Consider the following 18,025-nt stretch of genomic DNA (forward strand, 5'->3'; position numbering starts at 1 on the left):
GCACTAAGATCTAAAAGCACAAGAAGTGAAATACAGCTGCGATCAGATGATAAGAGCAAGTCATTTGTAACTCTGATAAGTGCAATCTCTGTACTGTGATGGGGCCTAAATCCTGACTGAAATTGTTCGTATTTACTATTTCTCTGTAGAAATGAACATATTTGGGAGGATACTACCTTTTCTAGTATTTTCAACATAAACGGGAGATTTGAAATCGGTCTAAAATTAGCCAATTCTCTGGGATCAAGCTGTGGCTTCTTAATAAGCAGTTTGATAACTGCCATTTTAAAGTTTCTTGGGACATGTCATAAGGATAGCGAGGAGTTAATAATGTTTAAGAGGTTCTGTGATTATAGGGAATATCTCTAGCTTAGTTGTTATAGGATCTTTCATACATGTTGTGGCTTTTTTTTTTTTTTTAATTCAAGCTTTTGACATTGACAGGGTTTAAACATAATTGGCCAATCTGAGCTAAAACAAATTGCCCAGATGGCTACACTCCACAGAATATCCACTAAAGTACATTATCACAATATATATCACAAATAATTACCACACAAAAAGGGGAGAGGGAATAAAAAAAAAAAAAAAAGGTAAAATAAGCATACCAACAAATTACATCAGAATTGGGTAGTTATTTAGTCCTTCCATGCCAGGTTCTGTATTCCCAGCTAGCCGATGCGTCTCTCCCACCCCAAGATAAGTGAGGAAGGGGTCCCATACTCTATAGAATTTAAAAGGTTTATCTTTTAATGCTGTTGAAAAAGCTTCATATGGAATAAGGCCTTTGGCTGAGTTAATCCACTGTGCTATTGATGGGGCTCGATCTGTTATCCAGCAAACAAGTATGCATTTGCGAGCACAGTGTAGTAAGATTTGGAGAAGGTGTGCCCCTTGGAATTTGGACGGGAGTTCCTGGCTCATCCCGAGCAAACATGTCTTTGGTCCTAATTGTAAAGAGCAGCGAAATATACTCTCAAGTTCCCTTAGGACGTCCATCCAGAAGAGTTGTATTGTTGAGCAGCTCCAGAAACAGTGGATGAGGGTTCCTTCTAGTCTTTTACATTTATTACAGAGGTTGGAGAGTTTTGGGTTCACTTTATGTCTTTGGGCTGGAGACACATACAAACGATGAACAATTTTAAATTGCATTTCCCAGGCAGAGTTGTTGGCTAGATAGGAGGGCATCTCACATATGGCTTCCCAATCAGTTGTCTGAATTTCTTCCCCCAAGTCCTTTTCCCATAACACCCTAGTTTTATCTGAACTATCTGTATTTGCCCTTATCAAAATGTCATAGAAGATTTTGGATGCAGATCGAGATGACGTAAGTCTATTTAATTGTTCCTCAATTGGGGACACGCATAGCCCATTTGAACAGACTCTAAGATTTTTTGTCATGAAACTGCGTATTTGGTGGTATACCAAGAAGAGCTTCTTATTGATATCATATTTTGCAGTAAATTGTTCGAAGGTCATTAGCTGTTTAGTCTCCATCAAATCTCCTATGACATGTATTCCTTTATCTTTCAAATGTATTAGGCCATCATTCATCCCCGGGGGGAAATCTGGGTTGTTATGCAAGGGTGTGAGTAGTGAAAGATGGGAGCCAAGCCCTTCTGTTTTGCGTACTAATCTCCATATTTTAATCATATTTTTAAGGATGAAATTATCTTTAGTTAGAGTTCGCTGTGTTTTGGGCGACAGATATAGTAGATTCCGTAAAGGGATTGGCCCAAGAGTTGTGGCTTCTGCGCTAATCCAAGTTGAGTTTGGATCGTTCAAGTGCCATTCCAGTGTAAATCAAAGTTGGGCAGAGAGCTGATATAGGTTAATGTCTGGGGCCGCTAGACCTCCACATCTACTCAAGAGTGTTAAAAAGCTATATCTCAGTCTAGGTCTATTTTTATGCCAAGTAAAGGAAATAATGGAGCCACGCAACTGTTTAAGTGCTTTGTTAGGAATGAGAACTGGTAGCATTTGAAATGGGTATAGAAGGCGGGGTAAAATATTCATTTTGACAAGATGGACACGACCTAATAGGGATAAGGGAAGATTACACCATCTATCTAGGTCTGATCTTATGTTTGGAAAAATAGGGACGAAATTGCTTTTATACAGACTTTCCAGCCTCTGTGTAATCTTTATACCCAAATACACAAAGCCTGCCGGAGACCATTTTAATTGGTGAGAAATTGTAGGGTTGTGGGAGTGCGATTTACTTAACGGCATTGCTTCTGACTTTGAAAAATTTATTTTATACCCAGAGAAAGAGCCAAAATTAGAAATTGTATCAATAAGATGTGGAATTGATTGTTGTGGAGAGGCGAGGTAAATTAAGATGTCATCGGCGTACAGTGAAATTTTATAAGTTTTCTCTTCCAGTCTAAGTCCTTCAATGGTTGGGTCATCTCTAATGGCCGTAGCCAGCGGTTCAATAGCCAGCGCGAACAGCAGCCTGACATCGGGCAGCCTTGTCTGGTACCACGTGCTAAAGTAAATCTGGGGGATTTAAGACCGTTAGTAATGACTCTGGCTGTGGGGGAAGAATACAAAATCCTAACCCATTTAATAAATGCATCACCCAAGTTAAATTTAGAGAGTACTGAGAATAAGTATGGCCATTCGACCCTATCGAATGCCTTCTCAGCATCTAATGAGATGACCAGTCCAGAGTTTGCGTGCTGATTTGAATGTTGAATTATGTTAAGAAGCCTTCTAATATTATGAGCTGAGGATCTGCCTTTGACAAAGCCTGTCTGGTCAGGATTAATTGTTTTGGGGAGAATTGATTCCAGCCGAGTGGCTAATATCTTTGCCAAAATTTTTGTGTCCACATTTAGCAGAGAAATGGGGCGATATGAGCCGCACTCCTCAGGGCATTTACCTTTTTTTAAAAAGACACATATGTTGGCTTCTGTCATGGAGTCAGGAAGCTTATCAGAATCAAATGAATACTGTATCATTTCATGCATTAAGCTCCCTAGCTCCATTTTAAATTTCTGAAAATATTCCACTGTAAACCCATCGAGCCCTGGTGCCTTTCCTTTGGGAGGACTATTAATACAATTCAAAATTTCGCTCAGCTCAATTGATTTGTTTAACATCTGTCTTTGCTCCTCAGTTGATTCCTGTATATTTAAGTTTGCAAAGAATTTACTCATATTATCACCAGAAGAAGGGCTTGATTGGGAAGAATAAAGCCTCTTATAAAACGCTCTAAAGATTTTGTTGATTACTTTGTTATCATGATGACACTTGCCTTCTTTATCTTTGATACTGAATATGACCTGGGCTTGGGATCGGCTTTGCAATAAATTGGCTAGATATTTGTTAGGTTTATTGGCAAATTCATACATCCGCTGTCTAGCAAAGAAAACTGACTTTTCAGCTTTATTAGTAAGTATTGCTTCAAGAGAGGTTTTGACGGTTTCTATCTCGGCAAGAAGCACATCTGAGGGACAAGTGTTATATTTTGTTTTTAAATCATGGAGAATAATTTCTAATTTTCTCTGATCTGCCAGCTGCTTTTTTTTCTGGTTGGATACATAGGATATAATTAATCCCCTAATATATGCTTTAGCCGTGTCCCAGAGCAAATTGGGAGACACTTCTGGGGTTCTATTGTCCATAAGAAATAGCTTAACTTGCTCTTTAAGGTAGGATTCAAAATTTGGGTCATGAACGAGCCATGATTTGAATTTCCAGGAAGCCGGGTGGTATATTTGGTTGGATAGGCCTAACCCAAGAAAAACGGGAGCATGATCCGAAATTACAATGTTGCCAATATTACAGTCTATTACATTTTGGAGTGAAATCTTGGGAGACAAAAAATAGTCTATTCCAATAGTCTAATAGACTCCAGAAAAAAACGTATATTCTCTATCTCTGGGATGAAGGGCTCGCCAAACATCTACCAGACCAATTTCTTCACAAATCCCATTCAGAGCTTGTGCTCTGTTGGAAGGCCTATCATTAGATGGTAGTGATTTGTCAAGTTTTGGTAGCAGCGTACAGTTGAAGTCACCAGCGATTACACTATGTTCACACTGCCATTCAGCAAACTTAGAAAACACCTGTGTAATTAACTCATTAGATTGAATTGGGGGGAAATAGACATTCATAAGGGTAATGGGTTGTCCAGCTAGTGCAGCTTTGAGCAGGATAAACCGTCCTGATTTATCGGAATATGTATTAATATCTGATAATGGTATACATTTATTTACAAGAATGACAACTCCCCTACTTTTACTGGTGAATGACGAGCCATACACTTGTCCCACCCAGTCTCTCTTCAATTTGATGTGCTCGCTGTCTGTTAGGTGTGTCTCTTGCAGAAATGCAATGTGAATTTGTTCTTTTTTTAAGTAATTTAGAATCTTTTTTCTTTTTACTGGGTTATGAACACCCTTTACATTCCAACTACATATGTTTAATATAGATTTATTCGTTGACATAGCCAAGGGGTAGTTTAATATACCAACAGCACCAATATATGTGAGATGCCCTGCCCTGTTTTAAAGTGCAACTAGTCTGTTCAATTCTAATACCCATAAAAATTGGAGATGAGAGAAAAGAAAAAGAAAAAAAAGAGAAAAAAGAAAAGAAAAAAAAATGAATTTGTGTTGCCCTGCATGTCAAACATATAACATAGAACTATTTACATTTAGCATCTTATAGACATTTTTGAAAATAGACAAGGGAAGTCTGACGCTGGTCGGTTTCACATTTGAGAGCAGTAGTGATCGCCACTCTGTCTCCTTGGAAACATAACATGACCGAAGCTTAGACAGAACAAACAAAAAATGCGCGGTATTCAAAAGGAACACTGCGAAATCAAAGAGCTTTGATATAATTCTCGGCAAACCGCTGAGGCAACAGCCTTCTATATACTTATTGGTTCAGTATTTAAGTCATACCATTGTTATATTCTCCTTTTATTTTCCCTTTAATCGTCTACCCCCTAAAACTCTGAACAGAAATTTTCCACACGTACTGGGGGGCGCAGAAGTGTCATTAAATCACAGAGAGCATGAGCAAACTGATACCTTATCCTTCGGCCTCTCCGGGGCGATTTGGGCCTGAGAAACTGGTAGTTGATGGTTCGGGCATACCGTCGAGGAAAGACTCAGCCTCTGTCGGCTGTTTGAAGAACTTCCCGCCGCCGTTGTGCTGTACTCGAAGAGTTGCTGGATATATCATGGCGAAGCGAATTCCTGGTTCACGGAGTCGTCTTTTCACATCTCCAAAGGCTTGTCTTTTCCTCACTATGGCCACAGAAAAGTCTTCAAAGATAGAGATGTTTTGGCGTTTGTAGACCAGCTGACTCGCGGCTCTCGCTGCTTGCAGGATGCGCGCCTTGTCTTGAAAATTATGTAGTTTTACCAACATCGCTCTCGGTCTTTCTCCTGATGTGGGAACCCGTGAAGGGACTCGATGCGCGCGCTCTATCTTTACCTGGCAGTGCTTGAATTCGGTGTTAAGCAGATTGGGCAGCCAGGTCCCGAGGAACGAGACCGGGTTCGTCCCTTCTTCCCCTTCGGGTAGGCCAATGATTCGTAAATTGCATCGCCTGCTCCTATTCTCCAGGTCATCTGTCTTGTCCAGGGCCGCGTCGAGCTTTTTTTTCATTTCGTTCAAGTCCGCGCTGTCTCTTGAGACCGTGTCTTCCACTGTCGATATACGCGTTTCAGCTTCGGTGATTCGGTTCTCCATCTCCTCGAGATGTGTCCCTACCACCGACAATTTCTCTAGCACTGGGTCAATCTTGTTATCCAAAGCCTTATCGACGCCCGCCAGGACTTCTGCTGTTATTTTCTTCCCAAGTGCGTCCATGTCGCTAGGACTCATTGGAACCTCCGCCATTTTCGGAGAGGAGCGCAAGTTAAAGTTCGTTAATATTCTGTTACGAAGTCTATGACTGGAATCAGGTTGTTTCTTAGGCATGTCTTGTCACTTCTGCATTTAATTTCCGCCCTCCCAGAGATGATATTAAGTTTAAGGAGGGAGATTTTTCAAGGCTTTGCCGGAGCTCGTCGTCAACACGGCTACTCCATTGAATGCGTCACGTGACCCCCCATGTTGTGGCTTTTGATGTTTCGATAAGTTTTGTTAGCTCTTCATGAACTATGACAGCGAAGGATTGAAGTTGCATGTGAGGAAAATTATGAGACACTGTTTTCTGAGGTACTGTGACAGACGATTGCATCATTTCAATTTTATTTCTGATTATTTCAATTTTATCAGTAAGAAATTCATGAAATCATTACTCTCGCTGCAATGAAATATCTGGTTCTGTTGAGGCTTTATTCCTTAACCAAGTTCTTCTGGGCTTTGGGGTTTACTGAGTGTATGAGATAGATCTGGAATATTATTAGTGAAGCTATCTTTAGTGGTTGAAAGAATAGTTCTACCTGAACGATAGCGTGGTGTAAATTGAGTAACATTAGCTGATCTCAGCATACAAGAGACGAGGTAATGATCCGAGATGTCATCGCTCTGCAGAAGAATTTCTATTGTATCAACATCAACTCCATATGACAGAATTAAATCTAGCATATGATTATGGCAATGAGTTGGTCCTGTTACATTTTGTCTGACTCAAGAGAGCTTAGAATATTGATAAATGATAATCCCAATGTGTCATTTTCATTATCTATGTGAATGTTGAATTCACCAACAATTAAAGCTCTATCTACAGTAACTACAAGATCTGATAAAAAATGTGCAAATACACCAAGAAAATCAGAATAAGGCCCGGGTGATCTAAACATTGTAGCAAGGACAAAAGATGACAGAGATTTTTTATTTATATCTGACGGTGTCACATTAAGCATTATTAATTCAAAAGACTTACATTTATATCCTGACCTGGTGGAGTAGATTCATTTAAACTAATATATTAATCTGGTTTAAGCCAGGTTTCAGTCAAATAGAGTGCATCCAAATTATGATCTGTAATTATTTAATTTACAATTAGTGCTTTGGTAGAAAGCGATCTAATGTTTAGTAGCACTACCTTCATATGATGTTTATCTTAATTGTTTTTGTTTTGTTCAAGTTTGACCTTAATAAACAATTTCAAAATGACTTAGGGAGAGTTTTGTGTTTGGTAGTTCAGGGAACAGACACAGTCTCTATGTGATATAGTTTATGTGACCTGTGTGACATCTCAAGTCACAGAATTGATATTAGGGTGACACACAATTACAATGCTACTACACATATTTTTTAGCTCTGTGTGTTAATTCTTATTTCTGTTTTTATTTCAAACTATTTGTATCTGATCCTAGGTCCTTCTTCAACAGACCGATGGCAATGATTTTGGAGTTTTTATGCTCATGGTAAGTATTAAAAAAGTTTTTGTTGTACTTTTTTGTCTTGAAAATAGATCTTTACTCTGTTTATCAGTATGCCATCTACACTGTGCTGAACACGCCATTCAATTTCACTCAGGTAATCTTTTCTATTTTCTTCCTTAGAAGGTTGCTCTTAAGTTGTTGTACTATGAAACTTGTTGTCATTGAACTCCAACAATACTAATGGGGCTTTTCCACAGCACGGTACAGCTCAACTCGACTCACTTTTTGGGGGTTTTCCACTGTGGATAGTATCTGATACTTTTTTTAGTACCACCTCGGTCGAGGTTCCAAGTGAGCCGAGCCGATACTAAATATGATGTCAAAATCCTGCAGATTACTGATTGGTCAGAGAGAATCGGCACTACCAGCGTCACTGGATTTGCGACACGGGACATCAACCCGCTAGTTTTAAAGTTAGCAACAGAGACAGAGATTGGCTTAGATTCACACACGCTTATTTGGTGTGTGATCAATCTAATTTCTTTCTCTGTTAGTCTATCCTCTGTGCTCTTCAAACTTACTTCTCTGTCTGCTTGTATGAATGTAACATCATAAGAAAGTGTTTCACTGATGTTCAAATGCACTTTGAATCACATCATTTATGTTTTCCATCTGAAAGGACTAAATATTAATTGAAACAAATGACAATAAAATGCAACGAAATCTTAAAATACTTTTTGAATGTAACTGTACTCTAAATACCAATGATATAAACTGTACCCGTAGTGGAATACAGTTACTTATATTTTGTATTTTAACTATGTAATCTAGTTACATGTATTCCACTACTCCCAAACCCTGTATATGTAGTATACTGTTCTGTAGCTGTATGGCATCCAATAGTGAGTACTACAGCAGATATTTCATTGATGGTGCATATGATTACACTGTATGTCTGATGGTTAATATCTGAATGTAACTTTATATTTAAATTCACAACAACAACATATATCAGTCAATGTCTCCAGTTTATATGAAAACCTACAGTGAATATAGGCCACAGCAGATCACATATCATGTCCATCTGAACTATGTGTATTATTAATTGTTCATTTCACAAAAACACTACATTCAATTGCAATTCAATTGTCTCTTTTAGCCAGGCTATGTATGAATACAACAGTGAATATCTACAGATTTTTTTAATCTGATATGTATATCATTACACTGTCTTGTAATGTAACGTTTATATTTAAATCACAAAACCATTAAATTAGTCAACGTCTATGGACGGGACGGTTATCAAAGTGTAAGTTTCGATCTTCGATTTAATATAGTGTCGCCGTATATCCTCCCCCCTATAGGACGCATCAGGAACAGCAGGGTCGTAAAACTGCCTGGGCCGTGCCTGTGCTCCAAGTCTGCTTCCTCCCCATCTCCGCTACTACAGTAGGTGGCGGTAATGCTTTTAAGGAGTGAACAGCCAATAACGAAGAAGAAGAATCATAAGCGTCGCCCACGGTTGTTTCTGTTAGGAAAACTTTTGTGGATAAAATCAGTGTTCTGCATATGGAGATATATGTGCTTAAGTTTTGTGTAAAATAGGAATTTAAGAAACGTTGTTTTGTATTATTATTTGGATTGTGCCTGATTAAGGAGGTTTCAAGACAAGTCATTTGATTTGTATAGCGCTTTTCACAACACACATCGTTTCAAAGCAGCATTACAGTAAATCATGCATTATCACTGAGATATCCGAACAAACAAAAGAAAATACGTTGCTGTAAGTAATGAAATTGGTGAGTTTCACCCCTTTTTTTTATTTTCATTTGCCCCCTGTATCTGACGGGTTAAGTGCATGTGACGATATTTCATATTGTGAACGACAAAGTGTGTAATGACAATAATCTCTAGAGAATCTCTTAGAAGTCACTTTATAATCGAGTAAAATATCTTTGTATTGCTGTAATCGATTAAATTGTGAACTCACGTGTTTATATGTGACTATTTTAAGGAAGTGTCCCATGATATCTAGCTATCGCTGGATGAGAAATACAGTTAGTAAATAAATTTTTTGTCATATCAGTTTACCATACACTTAATACTGCATATTGAATCGAAAATATAATCGAGATTAGTCTACAACTTTAATTATATAATCGTGAAAATGTCAATTACAGCATTCCGTTTAGGAGTAGGCCTACTCCCATTGCGCCAACATATATTTGGGCCGTGTGCATGAATGCAAAGGCAAATCTGACGTGTTGAAATGAGTCTAAACTTAAGGCATATATCAGTCATGCTCACTATCTAAATTGTACTGTGTACAGTAAAATGTGAAGTTTTTGTTTTTTATGCTATTAAAATATTAAAGCAATTCAGGAACTTGGAATGCAAATTTTGTGCATAGCCTACATAAAGAGTATGGAATGCAAATGGCCCACACAACATATATATTTTGTATTTTAATATAAATTCTATTAATCGAAATTAATAATTATAATATCAAATGGAAATAATCTGCATTAATGGTTTTCCTTGTGCAGCCCTAAATACAGCACTGAATAAAACAAATATAGTCACTTGAAGTACATATGCGCGATATCTTCTAGAATAGTTTAAGTTTGAAAGCCCACATTTGTGCACTTGATGTTTCGTAAAGTGTCCTAAAAGCATTACTCCATGAAATGGACATCTAAGAAAGTACTTCCCAATAATACCTGAAGCGTTGTGGTGGCAGCGAAGATATGTTTTTGTTGTAAGGCATAGTTACATATGTCTTTCTTAATTTTTAATTCTTCAGCCATTTATACGTTATTAACATGTGGACTGCAGGTAATAACCGATTCCTTCTTTTTTTAAATGTCTTCCAAATTACAGATAGCACAAAGTAATTGTTTCTAACAAAAACTTTAAAATAAATTGCCATATTTATTTATAAATTCATTATAATAAAAAATTCATATTCATCAACAAGATTATTTAGAAATAAATATTATTCTTAAAAATAATTCCATATTAGACATTTTCCTCCAATTACAGTTGTGGACAAAAATATTGGCACCCTTGGTAAATATAAGCAAAAAAGGCTTTGAAAAATATGTCTTTGTTGTTTATCCTTTTGATCTTTCATTCACAATAGTAACACAAATCTAACCTTTATTTGAAGTAAACTAATTGGGGGGAGGCTCCCCTCATAGTTAAATAAATATTTTTCTCCAAAAACATGTTTTGTACACCCTGGTGACTCGGAACATGAAATTGTTCAGCCATGACTTCCTGTTTCACATGGGTATAAATATGAGGTAAAATACATCCATAAAATCCATCACGATGGGTAAGACCAAAGATTAAAATTCTGATGTACGGCAAAAGGTTGTTGAGCTTCACAAAATGTAAAGTGGCTAAATGTAAATGGCTAAAGCAAATACCCATTTCCATCATCATGGCAATAATTAAGAAGTTCCAATCAACTGGAGCTCTTAAGAATCTGCCCGGAAAAGGATGTGTATCTATTGAAATTAGTTGGGTCTTGTGGTCAGAAAGTCTCCAAAACTACAATCAGACATAACCTACATCACCACAAGTTGTTTGGGAGGGTTTCAAGAAAAAAATCATCCAACAACAAATTCAAGCATCTTCAGATTGCCAGACACTACTGGAACATTAAATGGGAATGGGTTCTATGGTCAGATTAAACAAAAAAAAGAGCTTTTTGGCAGTAAATACCGGAGTTGAGTCATATGTAAAAGTACCTCATGCCCACGGTTAAATTTGGTGGTGGATCTTTAACGTTGTGGGGCTATTTTTATGCCAGAGGTCCTGGACATCTTGTTCAGAGTCATGGCATCATGGACTCTATCAAATACCAACAGATAAAAAATCAAAACCGGATTGCCTCTGCCAGAAAGCTTAAAATGGGCTGTGTTTGGATATTCCAGCAGTACAATGATCAGTACACGCATCAAAATCAACACAAAAACAGTTCACTTACCACAAAAACAAGGTCCTGCTATGGCCATCCCAGTCCCCTGACTTGAACCCCATAGAAAACCTGTGGGGTGAACTGAAGAGAAGAGACCTGTAGGATCTGTAGAGATTTTGTGTGGAGGAATGGTCTCAGATCATTGTTATCAGCCAGGTGTTCTCCAACCTCATTAGGTATAATAGGAGAAGACTCAGAGCTGTTGATCTTGGCAAAGGGAGGTTGCAAAAAGTATTGAATAAAAGGGTGCCAATAATTGTACCACACATATATTTGACAAAGATATTTGTTTTTTGATTAAACTTGTGTTGTGTTTGGAATTGTTTGATATCTGTTTGAGGATACATTTTTGTGAATATTTTGAATGAAAGACCAAAAGAATAAACAATAAGGATATCTTTTTTCATAAACTTATTTTCTCATATTTACTAAGGGTGCCAATATTTTTGGCCACCACTGTACTATATTTGAATTACCTGCTGAAGTACCTCTAATGGTGAATCAAGTGGATGATACTGATAGTGAAGCCAGACCTTTATGGCACTTTTAAAGAAAGGAGGAAGAATATGAAAGGAAAAAATTATAGCAATATCACACGAGCAAGAGTGCTTTATGTCCATCTATCAGCACGGCTGTGATTCGACCATAGGGCACAAGGCCGCAGGCAATTACAGCCGTCCTGATAGATGGAAAATACAGCATGATTGCAAGTGTGATATTGGTTTTATACAACAGTTCAACGAACAAGTAAATAAATAAGGAAATCCTGAATAAAAAAGGACTATTTCCAAATAATGCTCTTGTGTGGAACTACTTGCTTACTCCAGGGTTTCAGGATCTGTCGTTCAAAAGATGCGCCCAAGCCTTCTTTACTAATTAGAAAACGTCACTTTAGAACTAGTTACTGCAGTTTGGGCTGTTGCTAACAAGTTATTGAAGTAACATGGATGCGTGTGTATGCTAGAGATAGACCGATGAACCTTGTAAAATATTCATTATCAGTTTGTTTTAAACCAGGACAGTTTGTGTGAAAAGTAGAAATCATACAACACAAGACAAACGCTTTCCATAGACACAAAATTTTAGTGCGCTTTTGGTTGTTTTTATCCATAAATATCTGTGTTAAAGGGATAGTTCACCCTAAAATGAAAATTCCCTTATCATTTACTCACCCTCATGCCATCCCAGATGTGTATGCCTTTCTTTCTTCTGCAGAACACAAATTATATTTGAAGAGTATTTCAGCTCTGTAGGTCCATACAATACAAAATGAGTAGAAAACGTTTGAAACTCCAAAAAACACATAAAGCCGTTATAAAAGTAATCTATAAGACTCCAATGGATTAATTAATGTCTTCTAAAGCTAAACGCTAGGTGTGTGTAAGAAAAAGACATTTATTTCAAGTTCATGCGAGAACTGACACATGCACGAAAAATACGGAAGCAAAGTGTTGTTTACAACCGAGAAGGAGGAATGTTGTACAGAAGCTGAATTTGTTTTGCTGTAGATTTGTACTTGTATACTTGTTGCTTGCGTGTGCTTATCCTGATGCCTCAATCTATTGAAAAAGGTTAGATTTTGTGTGTGTGTCATAACTTTCCACCCTCTCTGACCCTTAGAATGAAATCTGCTTGACGCGCTATTAAAGATGGAGATTGTAAAAGAGGAATTTAAAGAGGAGAGTGAAGACGTCAGTATTTCAGAAACATTCAGACTGAAGAATGAAGATACTGAGGAACAAAGAGGTTGGTGGTGTACATAATTTGTATGATATTTCGATACATTTTTATTCATGTCTTTGATATGACTTTTTTTAATTAGCAAAAAATTTACCTTTTTAACTGTACAAAACTATCGAAGGTATAATCTAATTGATTCTCTAATGTAGAGTGGCACAATGTATACTTCAGTTTTGATGCCATGTGCGCTACGACTGCAATGAGTTTTATGTTGTGCTCACGACGAAACAAGACACTGTTGTTTGAGTGTTGAACTCGGCCCACCAAGAGTGTGGGGCTGGTACGGCCCTGTGTGGATTAATCCTCCTGTTTTCTTTATGGTTTTTGTTTTTCTTTTGGGAATTATCACTTTTATATGTCATCTTACCACCACCACTGCACTGGAACTTTTTTAAAACTGAACATTACTGACTGATGCCAGGGCTGGACCAGGGAATCAGACCACCATGCGACATGCTGTTGGACCAGAGCGAAGCCAATGCAGGTTAGTGGCACACACATACATCCTGGCTAGGATAGACTTCCATGTTAATTAGGGGGACAGATCTATTTTTGGTTTATGTGCCGAAACCCTAATTAGAAAATATCCCTAGACAAATAATTTCTTAGTAGGGTCTAAGGTTGTAACCCAGCAATGTAGGCCAAACCTAATATTATGCAATCAACTCGATTGTCTGTGACAGAATTGTAAACTGTGTGGGGTAGGTGAGGAAGGTATTGTCATATGGTACAGTAGTTATATTATGGTAGTCAAATTAAGTAAAGCCACCATCGCCATCATTTACAGCAGGAGTGCTGCAGCCACTAATTAAATGAGATCTACCATGCACAATATTTATATTGTCACAATACACTACATTTCTGTAGTCGGTAGAAAATATTGGTGATTCTTGATATCAGCTTCACTAGTACAACAAATGTAAACACTAACTAATTTGTTATTTATGTAATAAGTGTTTCAAGTTCTCAAGTAATTATTCAAGACTAGTAAACAGTAATTTATTAGTAACAATAACAAACAGCAATGAATATAAATAACAATTAATTGAACAAAAAATACTAATAAAAAAACAGTGCTTTTTGAAAGTTTTTAACAGCAGTATCAAGGATTAAACATTCAGAATGAATATATAAATAAAATGACTACTGGTTTTTACTGTGTGATTATAATTCATTAGTACATTATAAAGCTGATAAATTAATCCAAAAAGCTGCTATTCCCCCACTTTTTACGTTTCCGCAAATTCCACTAGAGTTCTCTGAGCACACATGCGTGTTCAACACACACACGCATAAGCTAACTGTCAGTCAAATGATGCACAGCTATTACTAGAGTGCTAGTGAATTAAAATTGTGCTTTGATAATAAAAATGTATTTGGAATTTGGAAAACTATTTGGACTGTCTTTTAAATACCATTTGCTAAAATCAATAAAGTCAGTGGGTCAGATTTCTTGGTTTTGCTGATGAAGTGATTATTTGTGTATTCACACATCACAAGCCGATCAACTATTTAGCCCTTTTGTGAATCGCACCTGCAAAATCCTAAAACTTTATTTCTAGGTTTAGACCCCTGGTCTACAATATTGGTAGCACTTTATTATAAGGTTGCATTTGTTAACATTAGTTAACATAGTTTATGTTAGTTTATAGTGCGTTAACTAATGTTAACCTATACAACTTTTGATTTGTATGTGTCAGTACATGTTGAAATTAACATTAACCAAGATTAATAAATAAAAGTATTATTCATAGTTAATTCATGTTAACTAATGTTAATTAGTGTTAACAAATATAACCTTACTTAGATAAATATAAACTTATTGGTGAGCAAAAAGCATGTCGCAAAATATTGTAAGGGAACACAAAACTTACTGCCGTGGGAATGCAAACTATTGTAAGGGAATGCAAAACTTATTGCCGTGGGAATGCAAAATATTGTAAGGGAACACAAAACTTATTGCCGTGGGAATGCAAACTATTGTAAGGGAATGCAAAACTTATTGAAGAGGTAATGCAAAACTTATTGCAAGGGAACGCAAACTATTGTGAGGAATGCAAAATTATTGGCAAGGTAATGCAAAACTTATTGGCAAGGGAACACAGACTATTGTGAGGGAACACATATTATTGTAAGAGAGCGCAAAACTTATTGGCGAGGGAACGCAAACTATTGTTAGGGAATGCAAAACTTATTGGTGAGGAAACGCAAACTATTGTGAGGGAAAGCTAAAATTATTAGCGGGGGAGCACAAAAATTATTAGCGAGGTAACACAAAACGTAATGGCAAGGGAATGCAAAACATATTTGCGTGGGAATGCAAACATTTTTGGGGAGGGAATGCAAACCATTGTGAGAGAGCGCAAAACTTGCTGGCGAGGTAATGCAAACTACTGTGAGGAACGCAAAACTTATTGGCAAGGTATCGCAAATTTATTGACTAGGAAATGCAAAATTTATTGCCGAGGAAACACAAAACTTATTGGCAAGGGAACGCAAACTATTGTGAGGGATTGCAAAACTTATTGGCAAGGTAACGCAAAATTATTGGCGAGGTAATGCAAAACTTGGCGAGGTAATGCAAAACTTATTGTTGAGGGAATGCAAACTATTGTGATAGAACCTAAAACTTATTGGCAAGGGAACGCAAAACTTATTGGCGAGGTAATGCAAAACTTGTTGGCGAGGGAACACAAACTGTTGTGAGGGAGCGCAAAACATACTGGCAAGCTAATGCTAAACTTATTGGCGATGGAACACAAACTATTGTGAGGGAACGCAAACAATTGTGAGGGAACGCAGCACTTATTGCCGACGTAATGCAAAACTTGTTGGCAAGGGAACGCAAAACTTATTGGCGAGGTAATGCAAAACTTGTTGGCGAGGGAACACAAACTGTTGTGAGGGAGCGCAAAACATACTGGCAAGCTAATGCTAAACTTATTGGCGATGGAACACAAACTATTGTGAGGGAACGCAAACAATTGTGAGGGAACGCAGCACTTATTGCCGACGTAATGCAAAACTTGTTGGCAAGGGAACGTAAACTTTTGTGCTGGAGCACAAAACTTATTGGCGAGGTAATGCAAAACATATTGGTGAGGGAATGCAAACTATTGTGATGGAATGCAAAACTTATTGACAAGGGAATGCAAACTATTGTGAGGAACGCAAAACTTATTGGCAAGGTATCGCAAATCTTATTGACGAGCAAATGCAAAATATATTGGCAAGGGAACACAAAACTTATTGGCAAGGGAACGTAAAACGTATTGGCAAGGTAACGCAAAATTATTGGCAAGGTATCGCAAAACTTATTGAAGAGGTAACACAAAACTTATTGGCAAGGGAACGCAAACTATTGTGAGGTAACGCAAAACTAATTGGCAAGGTAATGCAAAATGTATTGGCGAGGATAAGCTAAACTTACTGGCAAGGTAACAGAAAAGTTATTGGCGAGTGAATGCAAAACTTATTGGTGAGGGAATGCAAAACGTATTGGTGTTGGAGCTATTGTGAGGGAACCAAAAAACGTAATGGTGAGGTAACGCAAACTAATGTGAGGGAATGCAAAACCTATTAGGGAGGCAACGCAGTACTTATTAGCAAGGGAAAACAAACTATTGTGAGGGAATGCAAAACTTATTGGTGAGGGAACTATTGTGGGGGAACAGAAAACGTATTGGTGAGGGAAAGCAAACTAATGTGAGGGAACTCAAACTCTGGTGAGGGAACACAAAACTTATTGGATATGCCACGCAAAACTTATTGCAAGGGAACGCAAACTATTGTGAGGGAACGCAAACTATTGTGAGGGAACTCAAAACTGATTGGCGAGGGTACACAAAACTTACTGGCAAGGTAGCAGAAAATGTATTGGTGAGGAACCCAAACTATTGTGATGGAACGCAAAACTTATTGGTGAGGGAACAGAAAACTTATTGGTGAGGGAACACAAAACTTATTAGAGAGGTAACGCAAAACTTATTGGTGAGGGAACGCAAACAATTGTGAGGGAACTCAAAATTATTGGCGAGGTAATGCAAAACGTATTGGTGAGGGAACACAGAATGTATTGGTGAGGGAACACAAAATTTCTGGTGAAGTAATGCAAAACTTATTCGTTAGGGAACGCAAAATGTATTGGTGAGGGAATGTAAACTGTTGTGAGGGAACGCAAAACTTCCCTCACAAAACTTATTTGCAAGGGAACGCATTATGTATTGCCGAGGATATGCAAAGGTAACAGAAAACGTATTGGCGAGGGAATGCAAAACGTATTGTGAGGGAACCAAAAAACCTGTTGGTGAGGGAACGCAAACTTAGGTCTCTGGTTCGATCCCCACAACCACCACCATTGTGTCCTTGAGCAAGGCACTTAACTGCAGGTTGCTCCGGGGGGATTGTCCCTGTAATAAGAGCTCTGTAAGTCGCTTTGGATAAAAGCGTCTGCCAAATGCATAAATGTAAATGTATTGTGAAGGAACACAACTATTGTGAGGGAATGCAAAATTTATTGGGGAGGCAAAGCATTATTTATTGGGGAGGGAAAACAAACTATTGTGATGGAATGCAAAACCTAAAAAAATCAAATAATCTTCATTCCAGTCTATGTAAAAATATTATCGATTCCGTTTATAAGAAAATTTTGCCAAAAACGGCACAGTTTATGGCAATTCCCCACTCAATCCAATGGGAAGTTATGCAAAGCTTGTCAGAGCAAGCAACAGTATCCAAGGAGGGTGGAGCTTAGAAAAGGGTCAGTTGTGTACGTATCCATATGCAGGGCTTCAGAATGCGATAACATTTTGTTTGACTTCAGTTTTGGCCAACTCTCTCTATGTTTTGTGCTGTAATTTTATGTTGGAAACACTGGAAACACATCCAAAGCAGAACAAAATAGCGCATCCGCTTCCTGGACCAATTATCAGCATGGAAAGAGCAGCGTGTGACCAGAGCAGTTGTGTTTATTCGCAGAGTGCAGATAATGAATGTGTCA

General features: G+C 37.7%; 1 protein-coding gene across 5 annotated transcripts in view; it reads left to right on the forward strand.

Moving 5' to 3' along the window:
* Nucleotides 1-18,025, forward strand: part of LOC127649494 (gastrula zinc finger protein XlCGF8.2DB-like) — a 163,622-nt gene that overhangs the window by 123,647 nt on the left and 21,950 nt on the right. For 2 of the 5 annotated variants that reach the window (XM_052134616.1, XM_052134613.1), the window contains one exon: nucleotides 13,448-13,510. In XM_052134616.1, coding sequence (XP_051990576.1) covers nucleotides 13,480-13,510 — 31 coding nt within the window. In that variant the 5' untranslated portion in view covers nucleotides 13,448-13,479. Of the gene's footprint in view, nucleotides 1-8,799; nucleotides 9,101-12,906; nucleotides 13,033-13,447; nucleotides 13,511-18,025 lie in introns of those variants that run through there. The other 3 variants (XM_052134614.1, XM_052134611.1, XM_052134612.1) reach the window with 3 other exon arrangements.

This window comes from Xyrauchen texanus, chromosome 9 (assembly GCF_025860055.1).
Source record: "Xyrauchen texanus isolate HMW12.3.18 chromosome 9, RBS_HiC_50CHRs, whole genome shotgun sequence".
Taxonomy (NCBI): domain Eukaryota; kingdom Metazoa; phylum Chordata; class Actinopteri; order Cypriniformes; family Catostomidae; genus Xyrauchen; species Xyrauchen texanus.